General features: G+C 45.2%; 2 protein-coding genes across 3 annotated transcripts in view; both read right to left on the minus strand.

Moving 5' to 3' along the window:
* Positions 1-26,694, minus strand: part of CHST11 (carbohydrate sulfotransferase 11) — a 309,675-nt gene that overhangs the window by 241,713 nt on the left and 41,268 nt on the right. The gene's annotated exons all lie outside the window — the stretch shown is intronic.
* LOC116479340 (ATP synthase F(0) complex subunit C1, mitochondrial-like) lies at positions 9,688-19,546 on the minus strand. Its single transcript, XM_032761823.2, has 3 exons — positions 19,477-19,546; positions 17,361-17,506; positions 9,688-10,092 (listed from the first exon to the last, which is right to left on the minus strand). Exons 1-3 carry the CDS (start codon positions 19,544-19,546, stop codon positions 9,688-9,690), a joined length of 621 nt encoding a protein of 206 aa, XP_032617714.1.

Below are 26,694 nucleotides of genomic sequence, written 5' to 3' on the forward strand. Positions count from 1 at the left end.
ACTAATCCAGAAAACAAGCCTTGCTGCAGCACCATATGACTACAATTGAGAGGCAAAAAAAAAAAAAGAAAGAAAAAGAAAAGAAAAAAAAGAAAACAAAAAATATCTGGCTTTCCCGAACACTGCAGCTTTGAGGTTGCCGGTCAGAGCTTCTGTCTTTCACCCCAGCAAACACAGGGAGATAGGGACTTCTAAAGACAGGCTATGTGGATAGGGTGAGGTGAAACCCATGTGAAATTCCAGAAAACCCTTCTTCAAAGTGCCTAGGCACTGCAGGGTTCCCAGAAGACTAAAAAGCAGAAAGAAAACTTATAAACAAATAATTTTCCATGTTTAACACAGAGAGAGATAACAGGTAAAAAACCAGCAAAAATGCTGAGTAAATGCCAGTGTTCTAACAAGCAACAAAACATTCCTTTTACAGTAAGGGTGAGACTGCTCTGCGGTTTTACAAAAGCATTTTTATATAAAATATTATTTCACTTGAGAAAGCTAAGGAAAGGAATGTGAACACTCCATTTTACAAATAAGGGAACCAAGGCTCACTCTCTAAGGTTCAATGACTTGCTGAAGGTCACAGAACCAGGAAGTGGAAATGGACAGGTTTCCTGATTTGGGATTTTTTTCATCTTTCTCTGGTATATTTCTCTTTGCTCAACAAAAACATTTGAGGCCGCAAGTTGAGTGCCAGGTTATACCCAGGTAGATTCCAAGCTGGGAACAGATCCCATCTATATGACACTTCCAGATGGGATTTAAGGATTGGAGCCTGAATTCAAGTTGGCTTCCCTCACTCCAAAGCATGTGGGTCCTCCAGGAAGCGATAAGAATTCTCCCAGTATTGAGCCAGCCAGAGACAGAGACAAGAAACCCCACCCACACATCTGGAAACAGATAGGAAACCACTCCATCTTAAAGCCATCTCAGAGATAAGTTTCTGCATCTGAAGGCAAACCCTATGGTGGCCTGAACAGATATAATCTGGTTGTCTTTAGTACTATGAAGAGTGCCTTTTTAAGAAGCAAATTCTCCATTTCTAATTAGTCAAGCATCACAGCTTCTCTTATTAGACTATTATTTTTTAATTGTCCCCCTTTCCTACCCCACCTATCCCAACAAACTTGCTGTGAACAGAGCCCAAATCAAGCATGAAATAATGATCAGATTGAAATCCTCAAGTCTCTATACCACACCACCATTTTGCCTTTATCAAGGATGATGAGAAAAAATAAAACCCATCCTACAGAGGTCTCCAAATGTGGCTGAGGATTCAAAATAGCACAGGGGGAGACTTTCAGAATGATGCAATAGGACCAGGCGCTGTGGTTCACACCTGTAATCCCAGCACTTTGGGAGGCTGAGGCAGGAGGATTGCCTGATGCCAAGAGTTCAAGACCAGCCCAAGCAACATAGTAAGACCACCCCACCGCCCGCCACATCTACAAAAATATTGAAAAAAAAATAGAAAAATAAAATAAAATGATGGAACATTAGGGTCCACCTCCAGAGACTCGGATGAGTGAGTGGTCTAGGGGAACCCTGGTATCTGATGCTCATGCTGGGATTATTTTAAAGTACACCAGGTAATTCTGATGATCAGCCTGCCTGAGAACCCTACACCAATACACGTAAATACATCTACATCAGGCAAAATGCTGTCTTGAAAGCTCGGACCTCCACGTGAAGACCCACTAAGGGCCAAACACAAAGTGAGGTATATCCTACACACCATACAATCTCATGTAATCCTTACAACATCTGCAAGGGTGGCACACTGATGCCCATTTTACAGATTAAAAATAACACAGCTCAGTGAGATATACTGATATTCCCAAGTTCATGCAGCTAAGGATGTTTGAATTTCTAGGCTTTGCCAGGAAGTTCGCTCTGTGCTCCTAAATTGTGTGGAAAAATCCCCTTCTGAGAAAAAGAGCCAAAGCAAATACTAGCATACAGAGATAAATGTATTGGAGAAGCTGGTGCCGGCATAAGGAATTTCTTGATTTAATTTCACATTATTGATTAACATAACTGGGAAAGAAATGCTAGTGGAAACAGACATCCCAATTTTATAAGCTCCAGGAGAGTCGAATTTTCCGGGCACAGAGAGGGTGATAAGATCCTGTCTGAGATTTCACCACCAAGCAGGAACTAGGCCAAACAATTTCATTAGCCTGTAGTTCAGCCTGCCCCAGCCTGGGTGACCCATTCAGCAGACATGAGCGGGGATAAAGGCACAAAATGCCCACTGGCAGGGAAACAAGATACGACTCACCAGGCTGGGGACAGAAGAGGCCCATTTCAATCAAACAGTGGAGTAGACTCAAATCAACTTTCCCTCAGTGGGCATAGAATTAAAGAATCACCGTGGGATCCCCAGAGGACAGAGTGAAGTACTTTGACACCCTTATGCAGGACACCTCCATCCAGCCCTCATTCTCTTAGCAGGATACTATTTCTTCCCAGGATGTGTTGGGGCAGAAGCTAGATGCAGTCACCTTCCTGGAATTAGGTCAGAGCTAAGCGTCAGGAGAGCTAGCTGTCTATGACCACCTCACTCACTCAGTGTATTCTTGGGCAAGTCATTTCACTTTGGGCCCAAGTTTATGAAATAAAGAGGTAAAACGACATCATCTTTGAATTCCTTGCCATCTCTGACAGTATACGAAACCAAGATCCACAGTCACAACCAGGCTGACCAGACAAAGTCTGCAGGGGGATTTAATCCCAAAATGCGGACCACAAAGACGGGAGAAAAACCAACCTGCATGTAATCACATTCACCCAGGCTCACCTGTCGTGGATACGCATTGCAGAAAAGCACGCAGATAAGGAGAAAATAGCAATATGGGAAGGGAAAAGGTGGAGACCCAGAGAAGAAGAATGTTCGCCTTAAAGGTCCCACCAGGGTAGACTCGAATACAATGGCAAATCTCCGAACCTTCCTTTGGATCTCCAAGTCATTCATCTACAAATATGTATTGAGCAACTTCACTGGGAGACAGGACACTGAGATCAACTATTATCCTTATCCTTATTATGATTACTATTTAATTAGGGCAGCTGGGGAAAAAAAGACATGTCTAATTAAGTGATGCTCAGATTCCCTAAATAGATTTTTTAAATCCACCATTAAGATTCAGAATATGTTCTATTCTTTCCCACTGGACTCACATATTCCAAAGGAATATCAGGCAGTCGACTTTAAAACAAATGGACCACAAGCCTCCAGGGCCAGAGAACAGAAGGGGTAGCTGCACACGCCACCGGCTGCAGACCGTCTGACTTCCTGAGCAGATACAAGCAAAGGCCAAGTGCCCTCAAGGGAATTCAAAAACCCCTGCCATCCCCCCTCCCATGCTGTGAGCCTGGGACAGATTTAGTTCCAGCCACAGAACACTTCACTGCAACAGCTTGATGCTCAGGGCTTATCCTGAACATGGCTAGGATCATGCCCCAGGAAGAAGATCCTATGAGTGAACAAAACTACGCCATCCTAAGAATCCCCTTCAACAAGTGCTTTGGAATTTCAGATGCTGGAACAATCTATCCTATAGCAGACTGAGAGGTTTGTTTTTTTTGTTTTGTTTTGTTTTGTTTTTAAAAAAAGGTTATACAAGTGGCTAAGTAGCAGCAGCAGTGGTGCTCCTCCTGACCACCACCCATGTACTAACCCGCCCTTCTTACACTAACAACTGCTGCTCCTACTTAGCAAACTAATCACTAACCATTAGTCCTACTGCCTCTCACTGAATGCACCCACGTCCATTCCTTTAGGCTTATAAAGCATTTACTTCTCCATTAGCTTATGTGGCATGTAAGATCCTGAGAGATGAGCGGAGCAGGTGCCATTGAGCCCATTGGACAGATAAAGAAACTAATGCTCAGTAGTTCAGAGACTCTCCTGAAGCCTCCCAGCTGCTAAGCAGTGAACTGGTTTTGCTACCTCATCCCTTACTGCCTGTAGCATGGGTGTGCAGAAAGACAACAGACAACTTTGATCAGTTCTGACGCCAGCAACTAGGAATGAGGCTGAGACATAAGGAACATGGAGCTCCTGCACCCCGTTCCCTGATGGAGTCCCAGTCCCTTGCACAGCTGTGCCTCCTAAATTAAACGTACGCACTCTCCATAAGTAGTTTCCTAGAAAAACCAGACTACTGTCCTTTAGGAACCAACCCTGCACCTGCAGAAAAGCCTTCAACAAAACCAACTGTGAAGGCTTTGCAGAAACAGTTCTCAGAACAGCTGTCCTGGTCCTGCCACAGCACAGGAAATCATCCCATCTTGGCAAACCCCATTCAACCATGTTTCCATGCTGCAGCCTTAGAGGAATGAAAATATCAATCTGAGCCAAGCAAATCTAACAGGCTATCATGCAAAATGCTGGTGTCAAATCAAGCCTCAACCAGTAATTATCCATCAAGCAGGGCCATAATAACCGGCTCCCTGGGGTCACTTCGCTGGGAGGCAGGGAGGTGGTTACTAAAGAGGGAGTTGGAATTGGACAAGCGACAGCCTTAAGAGAAAGGTGTTCATCTCACTTTTCTAGATTCTTCTACAGGTTAGGGGGTTCTACCCAACCCTCTAACCAAACCTATCCCCACTCAGGTCAAAACCCATCCTGTGGCTGCCCAGAGGCATTTATGATGATGCACCGGGGCAGATCTCCATCTATCATGCTGTGCCCTCCTTTAAGTTTAAAGGAAGTTGGCTTTAGCTAATGGTCTGAAAGGTGCTTCCTTTCCCAACTGCTGTCATTAAACTAGCAAAACATTAATTTAAACTCTTATGGTAAGGGAGTTTCCTGGAAATTCCTTAAAGGAAGTCTGTAATTGACAGTGTGGTTAAACGTCATACAGACAGCACAAAAATCCTTATCAAATACAATTAGTGCAGGCTCAAGTCCCCTTGTAGACAAATAGCACTTTTGCTCATAAGAAGTATTGTGCCATACCCCTGTTTAGGGTTGGGACTATTGTGGAGAAAGAAACAGACACACACACACACACACACACACACACACACCCCTCCAGGGTCCAGGCCTGGGCCTCAAAGCTCATCATGACATTTGCTCCAACTCTATAATCTGATTGAAGAGAAGAAAGAGTTAAAAGAAAGAAAAAAAGAAAAGATTTTAAGAAAACAATAGTTTCTATTAAAATGCATAACACCATCTTTCAAAGATGAAAGGACTTGGTAGAAACACCATAAACCTCAGAATTACACAGTAAATTGCTTCTTTTGTTTAAGGCAAATTAATATTGGATCACAGATAAAAAAATAAATCCTCCCAACATCCCCAGCTAAAGGATGCTATATTCATTATGCAGCTTGGGAGACTGCATGTTGACTATTTTGTAGAAAATGAATGAAGGGTTGGTTATAATCACCTTCCCACTCAAATCTTGTCTCATTACCTGAAGTGTTTTTCCTGCGAAGTGACACACAAATGATTTTCTAGTCTTCGCTTTCTTCTCATAAGCTACCATATGCAGGGCGAGGGAAAGTCTGGGGTGTATTAACTATGCCAGTGAATCTGCCCAGGGTCCTTCAAAATGCTTCCCAGAACGCGGTGCACAGACATTATATTTGCCTAGGTCTTTATCAGAGTCCAACTGAATCTGGCACAAAGGCAACTGACAACCTCTGAATATCCCTTACTGAGCCCATATAATTAGCGAAGGAAATACAGCATGATAACATGTGTGTCATCCGAATCTTCCCTCCTACTCACGCGCTCCTCTCATACTTGCTAACTCAAAGGTGGTCTTTATTTTTATTTTTATTTTTTTGAGACAGGGTCTCACTCTCTAACCCAGGCTGAAGTGCAGTGGCACAATCATGGCTCACTGCAGTCTTGAACTCCTGGGCTGAAGCGATCCTCCCACCTCAGCCTCCCATGTAGCAGGGACTACAGGCACGTGCCACTGAGCCTGGCTAATTTTTTTATTTTTTTGTCAAGTAAGGGTCTCACTATGTTGCCCAGGCTGGTCTTGAGCTCCTGGGCCAAGCTCCCACCTCAGCTTCCTAAAGGGCTGGGATTACAGGCGTGAGCCACCATTTCTGGACTCAAAGGTGGTCTTGAGTCAGAGGCGGGAACTTCTCACTGCCAAAGTGACCTTAGATCCAAAGTTATCCAGTACAATCCTCAGTGGGAAAAGGCATTGACACGTAGTAGGTATTCAAAAAGTGTTAGACACTACACAAAGAAAAGTGACCAATTATAAAATGTCTGGCTTCATTTCACCAAGCTCATCAGGAGTCAGCTTAAGGAACACCACATCCTTGTCATTCACCTCTATCACCCCGATTCCACGCTCCCTGCAAAGATGAAATTCTTCCTGGGGCCAGGTTCCCCGGTCTCTTTTGAGGCAAAATTTCTCTTCCAAGAATTTGGTACAGCCTCTGAAGTAGGGTGAGGGTGTTGGCATCTAGAACTAGGGACTTCAGTGTGGCCAGAGGACAGCCACCTCTGCATCATCACCCGGGAGCTGGTTACAAATGCAGGATGAGACCCCAGGCCAGGCCTATAGAATCACAACCTGCAACTCAACTCCAACTCCAGGGAATTCCACATGCATCTAAGTGTGAGAAGCTCTGGTCTACAAGTGGTGGTTGCAAACAGGGGTCTGGAAGCCCCTACACCACCCCCTGGTTCTCCAGACATTAAAATTGACAAGCTTCAGAAGGAAGAGGGCACTGATGACCATAAAATGAGGCTGTCAATAGCTTGCTGCTCCCTTGTGTAGACAGACCAGGATTAAATCGGCTTCAGGAGACTCATCCAAGCGTGGATGCAATAAAAGGCTCTGAGGATGGAGCCCAGGAATCCCCCCAGGCGCTGAGCTTTGGGGTGCAGTTTTAATTTCACTGGACAATTCTTGGGCTTCTCTTATGGTGCATCCAAGATTTTGCAGACAAAAAAGGCTGCAGAGATCAAATTCCAGCTTCCACCAGTTACTTAACCACTCAGCCTAGGAATGTTACTAAACCTCTCAAGTCTCTTCCTTCATCTTTAAGTGGCAATAACAGCCATGATGGAGAGGATTTGGAAGTGGGGAAAGAGAATGCATGAAGAGAGCTTAGAGCACATAAGAAGTCCTCAGTAAACATCAGTTATTGCCTTTTTACCATTCGTAACTCTAGAAAGAAGAACAAACAGGAACATTGTGCTCCATGATCAACATAGGCACAGGATAGAAGGTAGAGTGGAGGAAATCAATCCAAATGAGCCCAACAGGGAACACAAATTCAAAAACACATTTCTGCTAGGCTCTCCTAATGTGCCCCTTCTGCTTGGTGCCCTGAGCTTCCGTTCCTCTTTACAGCAAGGCATGCCTTTAATTCAGCATGGCCAGTGGTGACTTAGGTATCAACTCATCCTAGGGGCTCCCCCAGGCAAAGAGGCCAATTTTCAATGGATGGCATGTTACCAGGGAGCCTCAGAGGAACGGTATAAAAGGACCTCACTCTTTTATCCGTATATCTCCCCTCCTGGAGTTCAGATGGGCCAAAAGCATGGACTCAGGGGGCTCAGGCATGTTTCATAAGCCTTCAGCCCTCCACTTCCAACCATGCCTAAAAGTGGATGGAATAAATGATGTCCACCTCATTGCTTCACATAAGGGATGATGACTAGCAAGAGAAAAAAATGCAATGAAAAAATTGCAAAGATGACCATTTTAGGAGCTCGTATTTTAACACAAGGATCTGAGCCAATCACATAAATCGTATACTTCTCACCAGGATATGAACAGACACCGTGCTCTCTGCTGAAGAAAAGGTGAACGGGAGAGAAAAAGAGTCAGGGTCTCTGCTCTCTCAACCAACATTTGCCCCAATTTTGCCCCTAGGGGACATATGACATTGTTTGGAGACATTTTTGGTTATCACAACAAGTATCTAGTGAGTAAAGGCCAGGATTGCTACTAAACTGCCTCCATTGCACAGGACAGCTTCCAGCAACAAAGATTTTGTTCAGCCCTAAATGTCAATACTGCCAAGGTTGAGCTTCAACTCTTATCTGCCTGGAACTCCTTCTCTTAACCACTGCACCACATGGTCTCCCTTCGTGTTTCCTATTGTTCTGAAGATAAAATAATTTTTTCAAAACAGGATCATATATCAGATTCCCACAGCTCTGTTGCCAATGCTGAAATTAAAATACACACAAAAATGCTCTGTGCACATTGCTCTCCTTTGACCATCTCCAATGCTTGCACCCCAAGGCTTTTGAACTTGCTTTTCCCTCTGCCTAAGCAGACTCCCCGCTGCCCCAGCCCCATCATGTAGGTACAGGGCTCACACCCACCTCCTTCACATCACCCATGGCCTTCTCAGTATGGCCTTTCCTAACAGTCCACACTCTCTCCCCCTGCCCTTCCATATCATCCATCACCCTCAGGCGGGTCGGGAGTTTTTATTTATTTATTATCTTACTCCTCCCCCTAGACTGTAAGCTCCAGGAGGGCAGGCATTTTCTCCTGTGTCACTGCATTTTCCTCACCACCCCTAACAGTGTCTGGCACACAGCAGGAACTCAAAGGATATTTGGTGAAACAATGATGAATGAATGAATGAATGAATGAATGAATGAATGAATGAAAAAAGAAACTACCTTTGATTTCTTCCTCAGAAATTTGAGAGCCTTAGCTTTCCCCAAGCTTTAACACCATCGGAGGGAAAGATCTCTGTGTAGAACCCGGTTCATCTTGCTGCAAGATGAACAATAACCACTACAATAACCACTGTTCTACAACAGGAGCTGGCACATTTTTTCCTGTAAAGGGCCAGATAAGTGCCTTCAGCTTCACAGGCCCATTCAGTCTCTGCAGCAGCTATTCAACTCTGCCATTATCGCACAAAAGTGGCACAGAAAGTACACCAACAAGGGAGCATGGCTGAGTTCCAGCGAAACTTTATTTAAGGACAATGAAATCTGAATTTCATAGACTTTTCATGTGTCAAGAAATATTGTTCTTCTTTTGATTTTTTTTCCCAACCATTTTAAAATGTAAAACAATTCTTAGCTCACAGGCTATACAAAAGCGGGAGATGGGCTAGATTCAGTCATGAATTTAAAGATGGTTCATTCAATAATATGACACCACATTAAAACAGCCCAGAGTCCTTTCACAATGGCCATCTCATTCATCCTCAGAACGACCCTAACAGGTTGGTTATTCATATCCTTCTTTACCCCAGTTTACCACTGAGGAAACTGAGGCACAAAGTGACACATTGATATACTTCAGATATTTGTCCCCCTCCAAATCTCATGTTAAAATATGATCACCAATGTTGGACATGGGGCCTAGTGTGTCATGGGGGCAGATCTTGCCATCCTGGGGTAATGAGTGACTTGTCGCTCTATTAGTTCCCACGAGAGCTGATTGTTAAGAAGAGCCTGGCACCTCCCTCCCCTCTCTCTCTTGCTCCCTCCCTCACCATGTGGTAAGCCAGTTTTTCTTTGCCTTCAATCCTGAGTGGAAGCTTCCTGAAGCCCTCACCAAGAGCAGACACTGACATCATGCTTCGTGTACAGCCTGCAGAACCGTGAGCCAAGTAAACCTCTATTTCTTTTTTCTTTTTTTTAGAGAAATGTTGTAAAGCTTAGCACATCCCAGCACCAGTAATGGTATGGAGTCATACCAGCAGGGACAGGCAGGTGACCCCCACAGAGTCTCACATGGCGAAGAGGATGAGGAAGGCAACCATCAAACAGAAGAGCCCCATAACCTCAGACAGGGCAAAGCCCAGAATGGCATAGAAGAAGAGCTGCTGCTTGAGAGACAGGTTTCTGGCACAGCCAATGATCAGGCTGCCAAACACCGTTCCAATGCCAGCCCCTGAACCACCCACACCAACCGTGGCTGCCCCAACACCAATAAACTTGGCTGCTGTGCCAATGTCCCAGGAGACAACACTGTCCTGGAACTCCCATGTGGCCAACTGGAGTAGGGAACTGCTGTAGGAGGGCTGTTTAGATGAATTCTCTGGGCTATTCAAGAAGGAGGCAGACACAGGCCTGATTAGACCCCTGGTACCACAGTAGACCAGAGCTAGAGAAATGAGTAGTGCCCTGGGGGTCTGCGTTTTTTAAGTCTGCACTCCCACTGCCCTGCAGCCCCTGCTAAGCCCACAGCACTTGCCCAGCTCTAACCCTCTCTTCTTTAAAAATGACTCAGCCTCAGGTATTCCTTTATAGCAACACAAGCAGACTCAGACAGTGACTTATCCAAGGTTGCCGAGACTTGGCCTTCTGATGCCACTGCCAGAATTCTTCCTGCACTTAGTGTACTGTCTTGAAACCTTGCCAATAACGAATACAAAGACCTCAACTAATCCATCACCGATTCAGAGAACAGCAGGGAGTATTCCAGTGAATTGAGCACTGGAATCAGCAAAGATTCTTGTGTGAAGACACAAATACCAAATCAACAAGAGGATCACTGGGCCTCATCCATCTTATGGCACAGATGGTCAGTCAACTCGCCTTGGAGAAAGAAAAGGTGGAGACCAGCATCCTCCTGCCCTTTGGTGTTACAGGAAAAAGTTAATGACACAGAAAATTGGTTGTGTTGCCCAGGATTGCAAACGAGAATCTTAAAGGTGAAGGCTTCATAATAAACACACAAGGGTTATATGTTAGTACCTAAGCCAGAATTCTTTTTTCCACCTTAATTTCACAAACGTTCTGGAATGGTAATTAAGACACTCAAACCAAATGCAAACACTGGGAGTGGGGGAGATTTACCTCCCAAATCTGAGAAGTCTGAACTGCATTCCTCTTGCTAACGAATTTAACAATAATCTCTGAATATATAAAATATCACCTTTTAACTGTCTCTGAAGTTATTGCAACCAGTATTCTCTCTGTGTATGTGAGACATGGCACAGAAACACTAAGTTTCTGTGTTTCAAATTTCAAACACTAAGTCAAGGAAGGGTACTACCCTGGCCCACCTCTCCCTCCCTCCACCCCACCCACCCCCCCACCCCCACCCCCACCCCCAGTCATGACATTTGGAAGCACTGGCAGAAATGCAAAAGCAGCCTTGAGCTCCACCCCTCAAGATCTGCATACCTAGACTCAGGAGGGAAATGGCCATACAAACCAATGACCTAGCTAAGCATCTCATGTGCAACCTGGAGTTGCTCCCTATTCCCGAAATGCTTTTGCTGGGGAATTTTTAAGGCAATTGTTAAAGCCTAATGGAGTCTCCAAGAAAACATCTGAGACATGCTGATTGGTGAAACCTAAAAAGGCTGTGCACCTGAGGCTGCTCTTCACACTCTGGAATTCAAGATGGCACCTCCAGTTGGGTTCTGTCCATCACATTGGTAGTATATGGTTTACTCTATCTCCAAAATGCTTTCCCCTCTCCCACCTCTTTGCTGGTCCTATAACTAACCATCTAGCCTGAATTCAACTCCCTAAAAAATACTTTTCATCATGCTCCTTCTTGTTTAGAGAACTTCCATAGTCCTTTTCTGGAGAAACTCCCTCTGCCTCAATAATAGCCTATATTGATGACCCTATAATTGGTTTCCCAAACCAGCGCACTTAAAATAAAAGGGGACACTGTGAATAATTATGCTAGGACAAGAGCAGTAAACAGGACTGTCCAGGGAAAACTGGGACACAGAATCACCCCAACTCTAAGGCCTGGGAGGGAGAACACCCTGACTTATTTCCTTAACTGTACTATCTTTTTAACTGAACAGTTCCTAGCACAGCACCTGACATAACACAGGCACTCGATAATAAATATTTGTGGAACTGAATCTATAAAAGAGGAGCTGTAAATGGTATCACAGATACTACTAACTGGAATGCATTTGCCTCCACAAAGGATCCTGTAGATCACTACAAATTAAAATCAGACCAGAAAAATCACTGCTTCTGATAGTCTATTTCATTTTCTTTCTACCCTGGACATTTTTAAATCTCTCACTATCAGTGATTTTGTGTATCTTAATAATTATTAATAGTACAGTCAGTCCTCTATAACTTCAGGTTCTGCATCTACAGATTAAATCAACCACGGATTGAAAATATGTGGGGGAAAAAATACAACGATTTTAAAAGTACAAACAAAAAAACAATACAGTGGAACAACTACTCACATAGCATTTACACTGTATTAGTTATTAATATTATAAGTGATCTGGAGATGACTTAAAGTATATGGGAGGATGTGTGTAGGCTATATGCAAATACTGTACCATTTCATAGCATTGACTTGAGCTTCCTTGGATTTTGGTATTTGAGAGGGGTCCTGGAACCAATCCCCCATGGATACCCAGAGATGACTGTGGTTACCATTACTGAGTCCTGCATTTGCTAAGTAGCCAAGGAACCTCAGCTACATTCTCTCAGCAGCCCTAATAAGGAAAGTGATAGTGTGCCTAGTCTCCAAGTGAAGAAATTGAGGCTCTGCAAGGATAGGTAATTCACTTGTGGTCACAGACTCTGCCCAAGGTCATTCCCTTCCATTGACCAGAAAACTCACCAACCAGAACATTTTAGTTCCAAAGCATTATTTTGTTTAAACCATTTCATGACCGAGATGAGGTGGCATAACATTCAGCATACTAAAAAAGCCATGAAATGGGCCATGCATGCTCCAACTATACCACTGACTGTCAACTGCATTTGCTGTAACATAACGCAGATTCAAACTCAGGCAAGCAAGAAGACCCAGAAGAAAGCCAGCAAGACTGGATGATAACATACCACACAAGCCTTCTATGAGCAGAAAGCAGAAAGGCAGAAACTGGCATCCTCTTCTCCAACTTTCAAAGAAGTTTTGCTGGCCAGCCTTGCAAGTGGGAAACATAATTTCCTGAGCAATGCAAAGAAGGAAGTCCCTGCTTGCCTGAAGGGAGGTGAGGACAAGGCTGGGAGGAGGAAGAAGAGATTCTATTATTAAACAAGACAGATGAAAATTCCTTTTGAAAAAGGGAAGGGAACTTAGGCTATAAACTCCCTGAAAGTGGAGACTGAATCAACCCAGGGGTTGTCCCAAACTTCTCCAGCGTTTTGTCCACTTTATCTTTCTCAATGAAATTCCACACACAAAGTCTAGAAAATTTATCTCCCATAATGCTTTGATTTATGGTAATTTCAAACGAAAGATTTTGGGCTTTTTTTTAAAATAAAATATACATATTTAAAGTTCCCCCTCCAACCTACTCATTTTAAAGTATGTATAAATATCCCAAATCTGTAAGACTAGGCTCTCATGAGTACATTCCTCAAATTACTAGCTATCAAATATTTTACAGTAATACAATGGGTTGTTGACTCCTTTCTTAAAAAAAAAAAATCAAGAAACTCACATACACTTACAAGAATCACTAACCAACTTATCATAAATACACTCCCAGGAAATTAACTGAGCATCTCAATCCCAACAAAGGGAAGGCTTTGTCTGCCAAACAAGACATTCTCTTCATTAATGCCTCCCTTGTATTGATTATACATGCTGTACAAACAGTGTTTCCACAAAGAGGAGTGAGGAGCAAAGTTTTGCTGCAGTCACTGAATTTAATAGTCACCCACTCCCTGCAGATTAAATTCTGCTCCTGGAAGCACATTCAGCCACCATAGATCTCAAAGGCTTTAAACCAAGCAAGGTGGGCATGGTGTTTCCTGCAGCTCTCAGCCATATAAACATTCAGTCTAAAAATGAACTGGGTTCTAAGAACAGCACGAAGTAACATTCTTTTTTTTTTTTTTTTTTGAGACGGAGTCTTGCTCTGTCACCCAGGCTGGAGTGCAGCGGCGTGATCTCGGCTCACTGCAAACTCTGCCTCCCGGGTTCACGCCATTCTCCTGCCTCAGCCTCTCCGAGTAGCTGGGACTACAGGCACCCGCCACCACGCCCGGCTAATTTTTTTGTATTTTTAGTAGAGACGGGGTTTCACTGTGGTCTCGATCTCCTGACCTCGTGATCCGCCCGCCTCGGCCTCCCAAAGTGCTGGGATTACAAGCGTGAGCCACCGCGCCCGGCCACGAAGTAACATTCTTATCTTCATCACGCATAAATTGCAAACAGCAGCTCACAGTCTCCAACCCTTCCCCCATTTCTGGTTCAAGGGCCCCCTTTTAGTCACATGGCTGTAGTCTACAGCCAATATTGCATGAAATGGAAGTAGGGTTTGGTTAAGATCGGTTTAGCAGTAGAAAACCAGATAGAGGTGTAAAAAAAAAATGTTTTCGCATCTCTCCTGCATAAACACTGTTGTATGAGGTCTTACTAAACAGAAAATGAACACATGGCTGACTAGATTTGTCAGCCTCCCCAAGACCAAGTTCTGGCCAGTGGAATGGGAGCAGAAGTGATGGGGACCTCTTCTGGGCCTGATTCAGTAAGCTCAATGTCCTTATCCCCTCCAGCTAGATGCCAAAAAAGTAGATGACCTTCACCGTGGCCTTGAAAGCCTGTGTTAAAGATGGAAGATTCTCAACATGGAAGGAGCCTAGGTCCCTGAAACACCAAATGGAGGAGAGTTCCCCAACAAAGAACACCTACTCCAGGCTATTCACATCAGTGGGAAATAAGTTTTTCTTGTGTTCATTCACCAAGATTTTGGGGCTTATGTTACAGAAGTTCATGTTACCTTAAATAACACAGGCCATATGGAAAGTCCATCTATAAATATCAAAATTAGAGGCCCCACTGGATCTCAGGCTTGCTAGCATGTGCCTATCCATGAATTCCAATGCCTCATGTCATTCATGAGTTCTACTCTATTCTATACCTCTGCAACCATGGTTGTGGGGGCAGGGGCCTTTTACTGCAATTTTTGGTTTTAGAACAAGAATATCACGAGAGTAAGATGAAATTCCTCTATCAATGTTCAACAGGTATAAATTGAGCATCTATTATATGCCAGATCCTTCTCTTAGATGTTAAGGTACAGAGACATGTTTTCTGCCCCCCTTATATAGGAGAAAACAGGAGACTCACAAACAAAAACTGTACTTTGAATACGCTGTGTTAAAACAGAAGCAGGTACAAGACACGAAATAATAGAATGCTGTTTTAGTCCCTTTTCACACTGCTGATAAAGACATACCCAAGACTGGGCAATTTACAAAAGAAAGAGATTTCATGAGCTTATAGTTCCACATGGCTGGGGAAACCTCACAATCACAGAGGAAGGCAAAGAGGAGCAAGTCACATCTTACATGGATGGCAGCAGGCAAAGAGAGAGATTGGGCAGGGAAACTCCCCCTTATAGAACCATCAGATCTCATGAGACTTATTCACTATCACAAGAACAGCACAGGAAATTCACTATCACAAGAACAGCACAGGAAAGACCTGCCCCCATGGTTCAATTACCTCCCACGGGATCCCTCCCACAACACGTGGGAATTCAAGATGGATTTGGGTGGGGAAAATGTTACTACTTGTTTGGGGGAAGCTCGTTAAGAAAGTCATCACAGGGAAGATGACCTGGCAGGGGTGTGAAGGATTATAGTCATTCCGGTTGAGCTGGAGTGATGGTGGTGATGATGGTGGTAGTGGTGGGAGTGATGGTGGTGGTGGTGTGGCAGTGGTGGTGGTTTGGTAGTGGTAGAAACAGCAGGAGTAACAGTAGCAGCAACACATAGAAGGAAGAGAAAAGCATTTAAGAAAGAAAAAATCTTACTTGTAAAGAGGTTCAGGGGGACCAGCTATAAGAAACACTGTCACACCACATAATCACAAGAGATAATTACCTCTGCCGCTGCCACATTTCTCATATATGATCGTAACCACAAGAAGCAATCATATCATCATTGCCAAGTTAAGGATAAACCATCAGTTGGATAATCCAGGCTTATGGAAAATGGTCAAGATTTCCTTTATTCAGGGGACCAGAATGAGACAGAGTGACCCTGTTATTTCTGACACATCTCAAGGTTAAAAAGGTTTATTTTGCTTTGTTTTTCCCAGTTATTGAATGTGATGCACACCCTTGCTTCAACAGCAACAGGGCAAAATGTAAACTCTGCTTTACAAAAGCAAACCTCTATTGAGCATTTCCTTTTTGTTTTTTGCAGTCACTGATACATGCTTTACAACTCTTATTTAATCCACACGACAACCCTGGCAGAGAAGGAAGAAGGTTACGATACTTACTTTACAGAGGAAGCAGCTGAAGCCCAGAGAGGGTGAGAAACTTGCCAGGGTCATGAAGCTTTAAATAAATGACATGAACCAGCTTTAAACCCAAACAGTCTGACCCCAGAGCTGAGTTGATCAGATGGGTAAGCCAAGGGGCAGGCATTACAGGCAGAAGGAACAGCAGTACAAAGGTGTCATGGATGGGGGAAATAGAACAGTTCCCTCTATATGGAGGGAACTACAAGAAGTCAGAGGAGAAAAGAATTCCTAATCTGGGTGTGGCTCAGGGGCAAAGAGACCAGTGAGGATCCTCTGTCCTAAGACTGGTAAGTGGGTGAGGGTTTGCTTGCATACAAAACTGTGAGGTTAGTACTCATGGTAGATTGCAAAAACACCCCAATTCCATATACCTTGGCACTGTGATTCTGCAGTGCCATCCTGGGAGGGCAGTCTGCCAGGAGCCTTGATGCTGGGCTTGGCCATGTGACTTGCTGTGGCCAATGGGATGGCAGCAAACATGGTGGGCTGCGGGTGAGAAAAGAACTTAAAAGCAGTTACGTGAGTGGCTCAGTGGCTCTTGTACCTTTGCCAGATCCATGAGAATTTGCCTGGGCTACACCACTAGAGGAGGATGAGAGAGATACAGGAAGCTGAGACAAATCATCTCAGTCATTCCCCTCAGCCCAACCCATCCAGACACATGAGCAAGGCCAGCCAAAACCAGCAAAGCCCTCTGGCCAGCCCAGATGTGTGAACGACAAACACTTACTACTGTGTGTTACTGAGGTAGTTTGCTGGGCAGCATTGTGGTGGCAATAACTGATGAGTACTATTGCCATCATTACCATTTTACAAATGGGGAAAACAAGGCCCAGAGAAGGGAAGAAACAGGATCAAGATGACATGGCTAGCAAAAGCGACAATCTGAAAGCAGGCAGTGGTGCCAAAGCCTTTGCCCTTAGCCATTTTCATGTGTTAAAACTTCTCTCAAGGAAGCAGCAAAAGCAGGATCTGTCTCAGCAGGAGGCAAAGCATGCTGCCTGGCTCCCAGGTGGGGCCGCTGGGCTGGGAGAAGGGGCTCTGGATATCCCGCTAATTGGCAGCATTCGCCCTCTCCAGTCATTGATTTAGGTTGGCAGTGACGGAGACCATCTGCTCGCACTTCACGTCCTTGCCCTCCCCAGGAGCTCTGCAACACGCAGAGGGATCTCGGCACACCTGAGCTTACCCCACCTGTCCCTGCACCGAACCGTCACAGCTCAGACCCTTCTCTCCAAAGATGCCTTCTGGGGCCAGCACCTGGAGCCAGCAGGGGCTCTCTCCCCAGCTGCGCTCTTCCCCTCTGAATCTTCCCGGCTTGGCAGCCCCCTCCAGGAAGTCTGCAGCAATGTCTCCAGCACCTGCCTCTGCTCCCACCTTCCATCACCTCCCCTCCTTGTTTCCGGATTGCTTATGCCTGGCTCTGAGGTTATCCCATTTAGAGGTCGACTGTTCTGACAGCCAGCTGTCTATGTCCCCTCTCCCCTCCCTGTAGTCCCTCCTCTAGCCAAGTAACGAATGACGGCTTGGCAAAGAAAGCACAAGCCCTTGCCAAAATAAAAGGTCTGTCGGAGCAATTCTCAAGAGTTACTGTGTCTCTTAGCCCTCCTGCCTGGGGAACATTTCCTGCGAAGTTTCCATCTTTGTCGGACACCAGAATCCCAAAAGTGATCACTGTAAATTTAGCACCTGGACTAGGTTTCTCAAAGTGGCACAGCACAGCTAGAATCCCTGAGGGTGCCTGTTTGATTCCAAGCCTCATCCTGGCCCTAATGAATTGTCTATCTGAGGGGGACCTCTGGATAAGTTTCCAAGTGATTGTCCCACTCCAGCATTTGAAAACAGCCTTTCTAATGTGCAGGACCATCCATCCTGGTCAAGTCATCAAGTAATTTACATGCATCATCTCACCTCCGCCTCACTTCAACTCTAGAAGCAGATACTATTTTGTTCCCATTTTAGATATGAGGAAACTGAGGCTTTGTGATGTTATATAACCCCTAGGTCACACGGCTAATACATGGCAATGTTGGACTTTGAACAAAGCTCAATCCCATACTCAAAACTCGCTCTGAAATACTCCTGCAACAGGTGACTTGAGTATTTCAGGACGCTGATGAAATTGGATATCTGCATTTGCTTGTCATGCTTCTCTATGATCCCTAAAACCATGGTGAATGGAAACACACAAATCAGACACCTGATTTTTGGGACATTCCTTCCACAGTCACTTTTGCTGAGTGAGTGGAGAATAACTACCATGTTTCCAGAATTTGAAGAATGACTTGCTGATGTCCCCAGTTCTCAAAATGTTTCTCTTGGAGTTGATTTTAAGTCCTATTCCAGCCTCATTTCCCACCCTGTGACAGAAGGTGGGGTGACTTACTATTAAAACAACGCTAGTAATCTTTATAACTCACCATCACAGAGATAATGCTTTCAATCACCTCCCACCTCATCTTATTTTTTTATAGCAAAGCATGAGACACAAAATAGGTAAATAATGAAACAATGGACAATTAAAGCTGAACTGCTAAGCAAATAATAACGGAGTGAAAGGAACAGCTACATTTGCTGAATGCTTGCCAAGGCCAATAACCTGTGTTAAGCTCTTTACACATATTATCTAATTTGGCCCTAAGTGATATGATCTCCATTTTGCAGATGAATAAACTTTAGGTGATAGAGGTTAAAGTAACTTGCCCAAGATCAAGCTGCTAGTTAATGGTACAGCTGTGACTCCAACCCACTCCTGAGTCACTCTGAAATCAATTGCTCTGAAAATAATTGCTATGCAAAGTGTGGTCCCCAGACAGGCAGCATCAACGTCACCCAGGAGCTTTTCAGAAATACAGACTCTCAGGCCACACCCCAGACCTATTAAATCAGGACCCAGTGAGTGCAGTTAAGTCTGAGAAGTGTTCATCTAGAACAGGGTTGCTTAGCCTCTGAACTACTGACATCATGTGCAGGGTAGTCTCTGCTGGGGGGGTGTGGGGGGTGCTGTCCCATGCAGTATCCCTGGCTTCTACCCACTAGATGCCAGTAGCAACTCTCACCGCTTTACAAGTCATAATGACCAAAAATGTCTCCAGCATTGCTAAACATCCCCTGGGAAAGTTAAATAGCCCCCAGGTAGAAGAGAACTGCTGGTGTCTATAACAGCGCTGTTTCTGCCAGGCTGAAATTTCTGGCATAAATCTGGGATTTGTGGGCAAAAATTACAGAAGCCAGTCTAATAGGTGTCTGTAAGCCGAAAAAGAGCCTCTGAGTTCCAAGGTCTGGGTTTGGCCACAGGTCTGTCACTGACATGCTCTGGTGACAGAATCACAGACTTGCACCTCTGCATTCAGCACCAGTGCAAGGCTGGACTCTGGCATGGCTTCCCCAAACCTTGCTGCCAATGAGGATCACCTGGGAATCATTTTTAAAATATTGATTAAGGCTCCCCCCAACTCCAACCACCCAAACTAAATCAGAACCTCCAAGTGGGGCCCCAGATGTTGCTTATTTTTCAAGACAGGGGGATGGGTGTCTCACTATGTTGCTCAGGCTGGTCTCCAACTCCTGGGCTCAAGGGATCCTCCCACCCCAGCCTCCCTAGTAGATGGGACTACAGGCACACACCACCCACCACAATCAGCCCCCGCCCGCTTTTTAAACAAGATCTTCAAAAGATCCAAATGTACCTAGGCCATGAACAGGCTTTTAGGAATCACTAGACGAGAACACTCCCAGGGACCCTAAATTGTAGGATTTGACCTTCTGTGCCCCAGGCCTCCTCCCTACCCAGATGTGTCACTTACAGCTGACTTTGAAGTCACCAGACCCTAGAGAGTCCTCAGACTCCCAGGGCAGCCATCTAGCCCAGTACGGGCTGCCCACCCACTGCCACTGAGGTGACATCGAAGAAACGGGACTCAGCAGTGCCAGAGTCAGGAGTCTGGCATCTGGTTTTCTTAACACACATGCCACTGGGTCTGAGTCCACCTCAGTGAGAAGCCAGTGAGCTAATTACATTAACACAGCTCGATCAAGTTGGGCAAGGCAGGGCTGCTTCAGCCATGAGCAGTTGGGGAGAAATGGGACTTTTCTGCAGCTGCAAAACTACAGGAGGCACTGAAGTGGGTCCAGAGGAGCCCTTCCTCCCAGCCACCAACTCTGCCCACAGGAAGGTGCTGATGACACGGATGCTGCCCTGGGGGTGTGGGGTACATCCAGGTAAGACCTAGAGAGTGAGAATCATTGTCTTGACTGGAGCAAACTCAGTGGAATGTTCTCTGCAGAGCCAGAAAGAAAAGCTTAACATTGACTGGGTGCGTCCAACTTTTGAGGCATTTTACATCTCATTTCACCAGCTTTCTGAGCCCAAACATACAAGGTTGAGCCCAAACATACAAGGTTGAGCCCAAAAGCATTTTACCGTTTTTAATCAGGAATCTGCCTGATGACCTTTTTTCCTCTCCACACAAAATGTTCTTTTTCTCCCCATAAGTCCTCATGCATTCATTCACAGCCTTTCCTTGGCTTCCGCTGGTCAGTTCCTGAAGCAATCCCTGGCCACAGAGAAAGCAAACGGGTCCTAACTGTGTCCCATGCTGATGTCCCACTGGTGGTGGCCAGAACTCCCAGGAAGATCAGGAAGCACCATCATAATCAGGAGAGCGGAGGTCAGCTTCCCAGTCCTGCAGGGCCTCTAGGGGACATGAGATACAGGGCCCAGGCATGGAAGGTCTCACTGGTCAAGTCCCAGTAAGAAGAGGAGCTCCCAAGTGAGAGAATGGAAAGACTTTTGTTGTTGGCTACTTGAGGTGTGCCAGGAGCTGTTCCAAGCATTTACATGGATTTGCTCTTTTATTCCTAAACATGCACACACTTTAGAAGGTTGGTATTAATTGCCAGCCCCAACATGCAGGTGTGCAATGAGGCTCTGATAGTGTAATGATTTGTCCGAGGCCACACAGCCAGGCAGTGTGGAGTTAGAATGCAGATTTGGAGTTAGAATGCAGACATGCAATGCCACACACCACCCTGGCAATGTCTGAATGGGCATATTCCTCCCATCTAACAACAGTTCCTTCTCTCTTGTAACTAACACCTTTAATCACATTACCTGTTAATGACTTGTCCGAGGTCATACAGCCAGGCAGCGGCAGATCTGGGGTTAGAATAAAGACAGGCAATGTCACACACCACCCTGACGATGTCTGGATAGGCATATTCCTCCCATCTACCAACAGTTTCTTCTCTCTTGTAATGAGCACCTTTAATCACATTACCTGCATCTATACATTACTGTCTAACTAAATATCACGTAACACTTTGCTACACAAAGTGTGGCCTCAGGCCAGCAGCATCGGCATCACCTGAGAGCTTGTTAGAAAGGCCGAATCCCAGCTCTGCCCCACATCTACTGAATCCAGACCTGCACTTTAACCAGAACTCCAGGCGATTCCTATGCATGTGCAGATGTGAGGAGTGCTGATATGGCACTTTTCTTGCTGACTCAGTAGAAGGGCCTGCCTCTGAATTCTCCTCTCCTGGGTTCTGGGCCTGGGGAGTGTTTGGATTCTAACTGAAGATTTATAACTTTCCATTGTTAAAATTCTTTCATGAACTCTTTCCTGATGATGTCCCACACTGGTGTCTCTCTTAACTCAGTTTGCACTTGACAGTCTGAATTGCACCATGAGCTCCTTGGAACGTAGATCAGCTACCCAATTTAACACCTGGTGCTCTCTTCGTCTGGATCACCTTGTTTCTCAGATGCGGGGAGTAGGGCTAGAAGTTAAGAGACTAATTGCAGAGGGAGTGGAAATAAATTGTCACTCACAAATCAACTGATTTCCTTCCAATTAAATTACTAGCAAGCTGAGGAGATGACTTTTTTCCCCCACAGCAACCAATGGGTACTCAGAAAAATGTACATCTTTAGTAACTGAGTCATCTGGCCAATTATTATTTTCCTAGACTGTTCTAAAAGCCAAGCATTTAGAAGAAATAAGAGAAGAATCTGGGCACAATAGCTCACATCTATAATCCCAGCACTTTGGGTGGCCGAGGCAGGAGGATCACTTAAAGCCAGGAGTTCAAGACCAGCCTTGGCAATATAGCGAGACCACTGCCCTGCCACACCCCAGGTCCTTACAAAAAAATTTAAAAATTAGCCAGGCATGGTGGTACAGGTCTGTAGCCCCAGCTACTCAGGAGGTTGAGACAGGAGGATCCCTTGAGCCCAGCAGTTCAAGGCTGCAGTGAGCTATGATCATGCCACTGCACTCCAGCCTGGGTGACAAAGTGAGACACTGTCCTGGAAAAAAAAAAAAAAAGTAAAAAGGAAGAAATAAGGAAAGAACGGTTGAGGTCACACATGTGATGACCTAGGTGACCTCTGTCCACTCATGTGCTGCTAGGGAAAGAGAAAGAGGTGAACTGTTTGCTCATAGCTGTGCCTTACCCTAAAATCGGCAAGGGCCATGTGTCTGATTAACAATTTCCACAGTGACTGAAGCCAGGGTTTACTGGATGGCACTTCTGACTTGCCAATGACTTTCTTTCTGCAAAAGCTCTCAGCCTCCCTGCCTTGCTAGAGAGAGGCTGACTCCTTCATGCAGCATCTGGTGGGTGGACCTGAAGGAGCTCACCATTTGCAGACCATAACTCATGAGTTCATTTTCTCCAGGCTGACTATAAATACCAGGCCAGGCTCTTGGCTGAGCACTTTACCTGCATTACGGAATTTAATAATTACAAATCACAAATGCCAAGGAGGGTGCTCAGAGTGTCAGCTTGGGCTGATTTTGCAGGTCAAATGAGCATCTGCGAGCTAAGCGATTTGCCCAAGGGTAGAAATCTAGTAAGTGACTGGGCCAGGATTTGAACATGACCACCAAATGCTAGGCCACATTTCCTAAGAGGGAGAAAAAGTACTTCAGATCTTGAACCTTCAGGTTTGGTGCCTCCCCAAAATTACCTAGCAAAATTAAGGTGTTTGCTTTCAGGGACTGGGAAGTGCCCTCTTGTTACTTCCTGATCCCAGGGCTCTACTATGTGTCCATCAAGGACACACTCTAAAACCTGTCCCTCCCAGGAACTCCCAGGCAGCAGGTTGTACAGTCAAAGGCAAAAGAGACCTGGGCTTGTGGCCCAGCTGTGGAAACAAGGAAGGGGAGTCCTTCCTTGAGCATCTTCCTACTCCATTCCCAGACTCCAGTCTCATCTCTTATTCTAGAATGCTCTGAAAAACTCTTCCACTTTTTTATAAGGCAGAAAAACTTAGAGACCCTCGGATTCTCAAGATCCAGAAGGACTCTGAAGGCATCATGAAGTGTCCTGAACAGCAGGTGCTGTTTGCCGTAAATGCTGAGCTAGCTGAGGTAGGGATAGAATCAAAGGGCTCCATCCAACCTCCTCACAACAAGGGCAGAGATCAAACCTGCCCTCCCACCCATGATCCTACAGAGATCAGAGCCTGGGGAACTTCCTCCCAGTTTATTCCCTAACGTCACCAGACTTACTTGCCAACCCACTGCAACAGTTCATTTCCACTACTCCGTTCTTATTTCTTTCACAGAATCAGATGCACTGAAAGCTAAAACTGTGGACACGCCCCACACCAAACCCAGGTCAAAAACTGACCACTTTGGCATCCAACTATAACCCTCCCTTACAAGGGATTTGCAACCCCTCTTCTAAGATAGATGTAGCTCCAAGAGAGCCAATGTCATCATCATCAGAGCACTGTGTTCATAAATCTTTTGCCTATTTGTTCCTCTCTTAGCTCATGTCATTCTTTCTGCCCATTTTACAGAGAAATACCAAACTAAAAAACAAATGTCTTGTGTTGGTAAACACCAAAGGGCAGAAGAAGTCAGAAGTTCATTTGCCTTCTTCCTTGCTCGTTCATTTCTAGTATCCTTGGTTCGTTTTGTCCCCTGATTAGCTACATGGCTTAAAACAAATCATTTAAAATTCTCTGTGCCGCTCATCGCTAAGCTGGGACTAATAAATCTAAATTCTTACCTCCCAACGTAAAAAACAAGAGGCCACCGAACCCTTTGCAAGCACCGAGGCTGCCAGAGGAGAGGCAATATTATACGTTAAGAAAATAAAACGAGAGCTCAGATATAAGCTGCCAGGTATTAATGCAAAGTAATAAAACCAGGAAAAAGCCCAACAGCAACGTTTTATGGAGATGAAGCAAGAACTTCTCCCAGGAAGGGGGAGGCCAAGAACTGAGCTTCTAATCTAATAAATCAAAAGGGGAAAAAACAAACCATTAACAAGGCCCAGCAAATGCATCTCAAAAGACAGCTACGGGAAAAATAGAAGGAGCTTAAGGGTCACCTGGGGTGCCAGATTAAAAGTCCACAATCAAACACTGCAAAGCTGTGTGAATCTTACTTACCACCATCAAAAAAATACTGATGGAGCACTTCCCCCACTGAGCCCTGGGCTGGCTGTACCAGGTGCAGGGGGCTCAGAAAATGTTCCCAGAACCTGTGGGGGCAGTCCCATGGCCACAGGGGGCAGAAGGAGGACAGCAAGAGAACACAGGGGCAGAATGAGGGAAGGTGGTACTGAGGACCGGAGGCAGCCCCAGGCCCAGAAAACCCACCCCTATTTTTGATCATTTCCCTTCCTGACCTTTTTCCTTCTTTTTTTGGTGTGAACTCTTCCAGTGTTGGGCTACCTGCTGTCCAGACTGAAGTGTCTATTTGATTTACATAATAATGACTTCTTTCTACTCGTGACCCACCAGGATGAATTTGTATCTGTTTATCAAAGCACGTTTTCTCCAGGTCTCCCCTTTAATGTTTTCTTGCTGAGGCCAAGGTTATAGGATGCACAGTCTGGCCCCAGAACTACATAAAGTTAATGGCCCAATCACCAATTGCCGCTTCAGGCTTAGGGTGGGCTGCAGAACAGCCCAGGTACCTGGACTTGGAGTCCCTAATTCATCCCTTTCCACTCCATGAAGGCAGGGGACCAGGAGGTACAAGCAGTTCTAACTCAGCTTCTGGGGCCCCACTAGCTGGTCACAGGCCTCACCCGGACTCTGATGCAGTCCCAAAGACACTCCTACCCCTTGGCCTCAACAGAAAGCCCAGGTATGAAGCAGTAAATCAAATCTAACAGCCTATGAGAAAAGGATTTTAAAAACCTAACACCCTCTCCCATAAAAAGAAGTATTTGCTGAGTGTTACTCTATTCTTTGGGATCCACGTGAATTGAAAAACAAGAATCATGGTCCCTGCTGCAAAGAAATCAAATTCCAGATAGGGAGATCTAAATTAAAGCAGCCATGGGAGGAAAAAAGAATGAGGACTGGCAATAGTGAGCCACTGAAAGTTCTGGAGAGGGAGAGTGGTAGCCATTCTGAAAAGGGGTTAAGAAGATCAAGAAAAGATCAAAGGAAATTCGAAGTTGAATCACCTTTCTTCTTCTTCTGGAAAAGCATATAAAACAAAAACAACTCCTCTCTCCCACTACCTAAAAAGTATTGTATTAAAGGTTCATAAAAGAAACCCTTAATGCTATCGGCTGCAAAAGACGATTAAAATCAACGGCTAATTCAAGTGTTCCAGGTCTTTGAACTGAACCCACCCCACATCTGCTTGAGCAGGCTTTCTCGGAAATCATTAAGAGTTGCACAAATAACCAAGACCCTTTCCCAACAAGTAGGATAACCCAGATGTGAAACTCTCAGTGAAAAAGGTCTTATAGGGACGTTTTCAATAAAAGCATCTTTGAAGGCCTGGCCCTCCTGTGAACTCCACAGTAGATTATCGCAGTCATGAGGCACTAACACCATCCCCAGCCTTCCTGTGCACATCCCTTTGTTCTTCTGGCTTTTTACTGGTTTGAGGTTAAGCCCCACTGACAGTTTAAAATTCCCCTAAAGTCTAGTCACTTCCGATCCTATCTGTCTATTCCCCAGTCACGATTGGCAATAAAACCTTTAAAATAAAATGGACCCATATGCTTGGGGAAGTGGAGAAGCTTACATTTGCTCCACTCCCAGCCCAGGAGGGAGAAGAGTGCCAGAGATGGCAATTGTTATTAAGATGACAGGTGGAGCCTAACAGTCCTGGAGCTGTAGAACAGAACAAGAGAGGGAACAGGGCCTGGTGCAGTGGCTCATGCCTGCAATCCCAGCTCGCAGCACTTTGGGAGGCTGAGGTGGGTGGATCACCTGAGGTCAGGAGTTCAAAACCAGCCTGGCCAACACGGCAAAACCCCATCTCTACTAAAAATACAAAAAATTAGCCAAGCGTGGTGGTACATGCCTATAATCCCAGCTACTCGGGAGGCTGAGGCACGAGAATCGCTTGAACTGGGAGGCAGAGGTTGCAGTGAGCCAAGATCTCACCATTGCACTCCAGCCTGGGTGACAACAGAGTGAGACTCTGTCTCAAAAAAAAAAAAAAAAAAAAAAAAGGTGGCAGGAAGATACTCAGCACATGCAGGGTGGAGCGGGACCCTGAGCACTTGCCCCATATGCACCTGTCTGCATGTAATCAGCTTG

The sequence above is a fragment of the Hylobates moloch genome, unplaced genomic scaffold, assembly GCF_009828535.3.
Source record: "Hylobates moloch isolate HMO894 unplaced genomic scaffold, HMol_V3 SCAFFOLD_12, whole genome shotgun sequence".
Taxonomy (NCBI): domain Eukaryota; kingdom Metazoa; phylum Chordata; class Mammalia; order Primates; family Hylobatidae; genus Hylobates; species Hylobates moloch.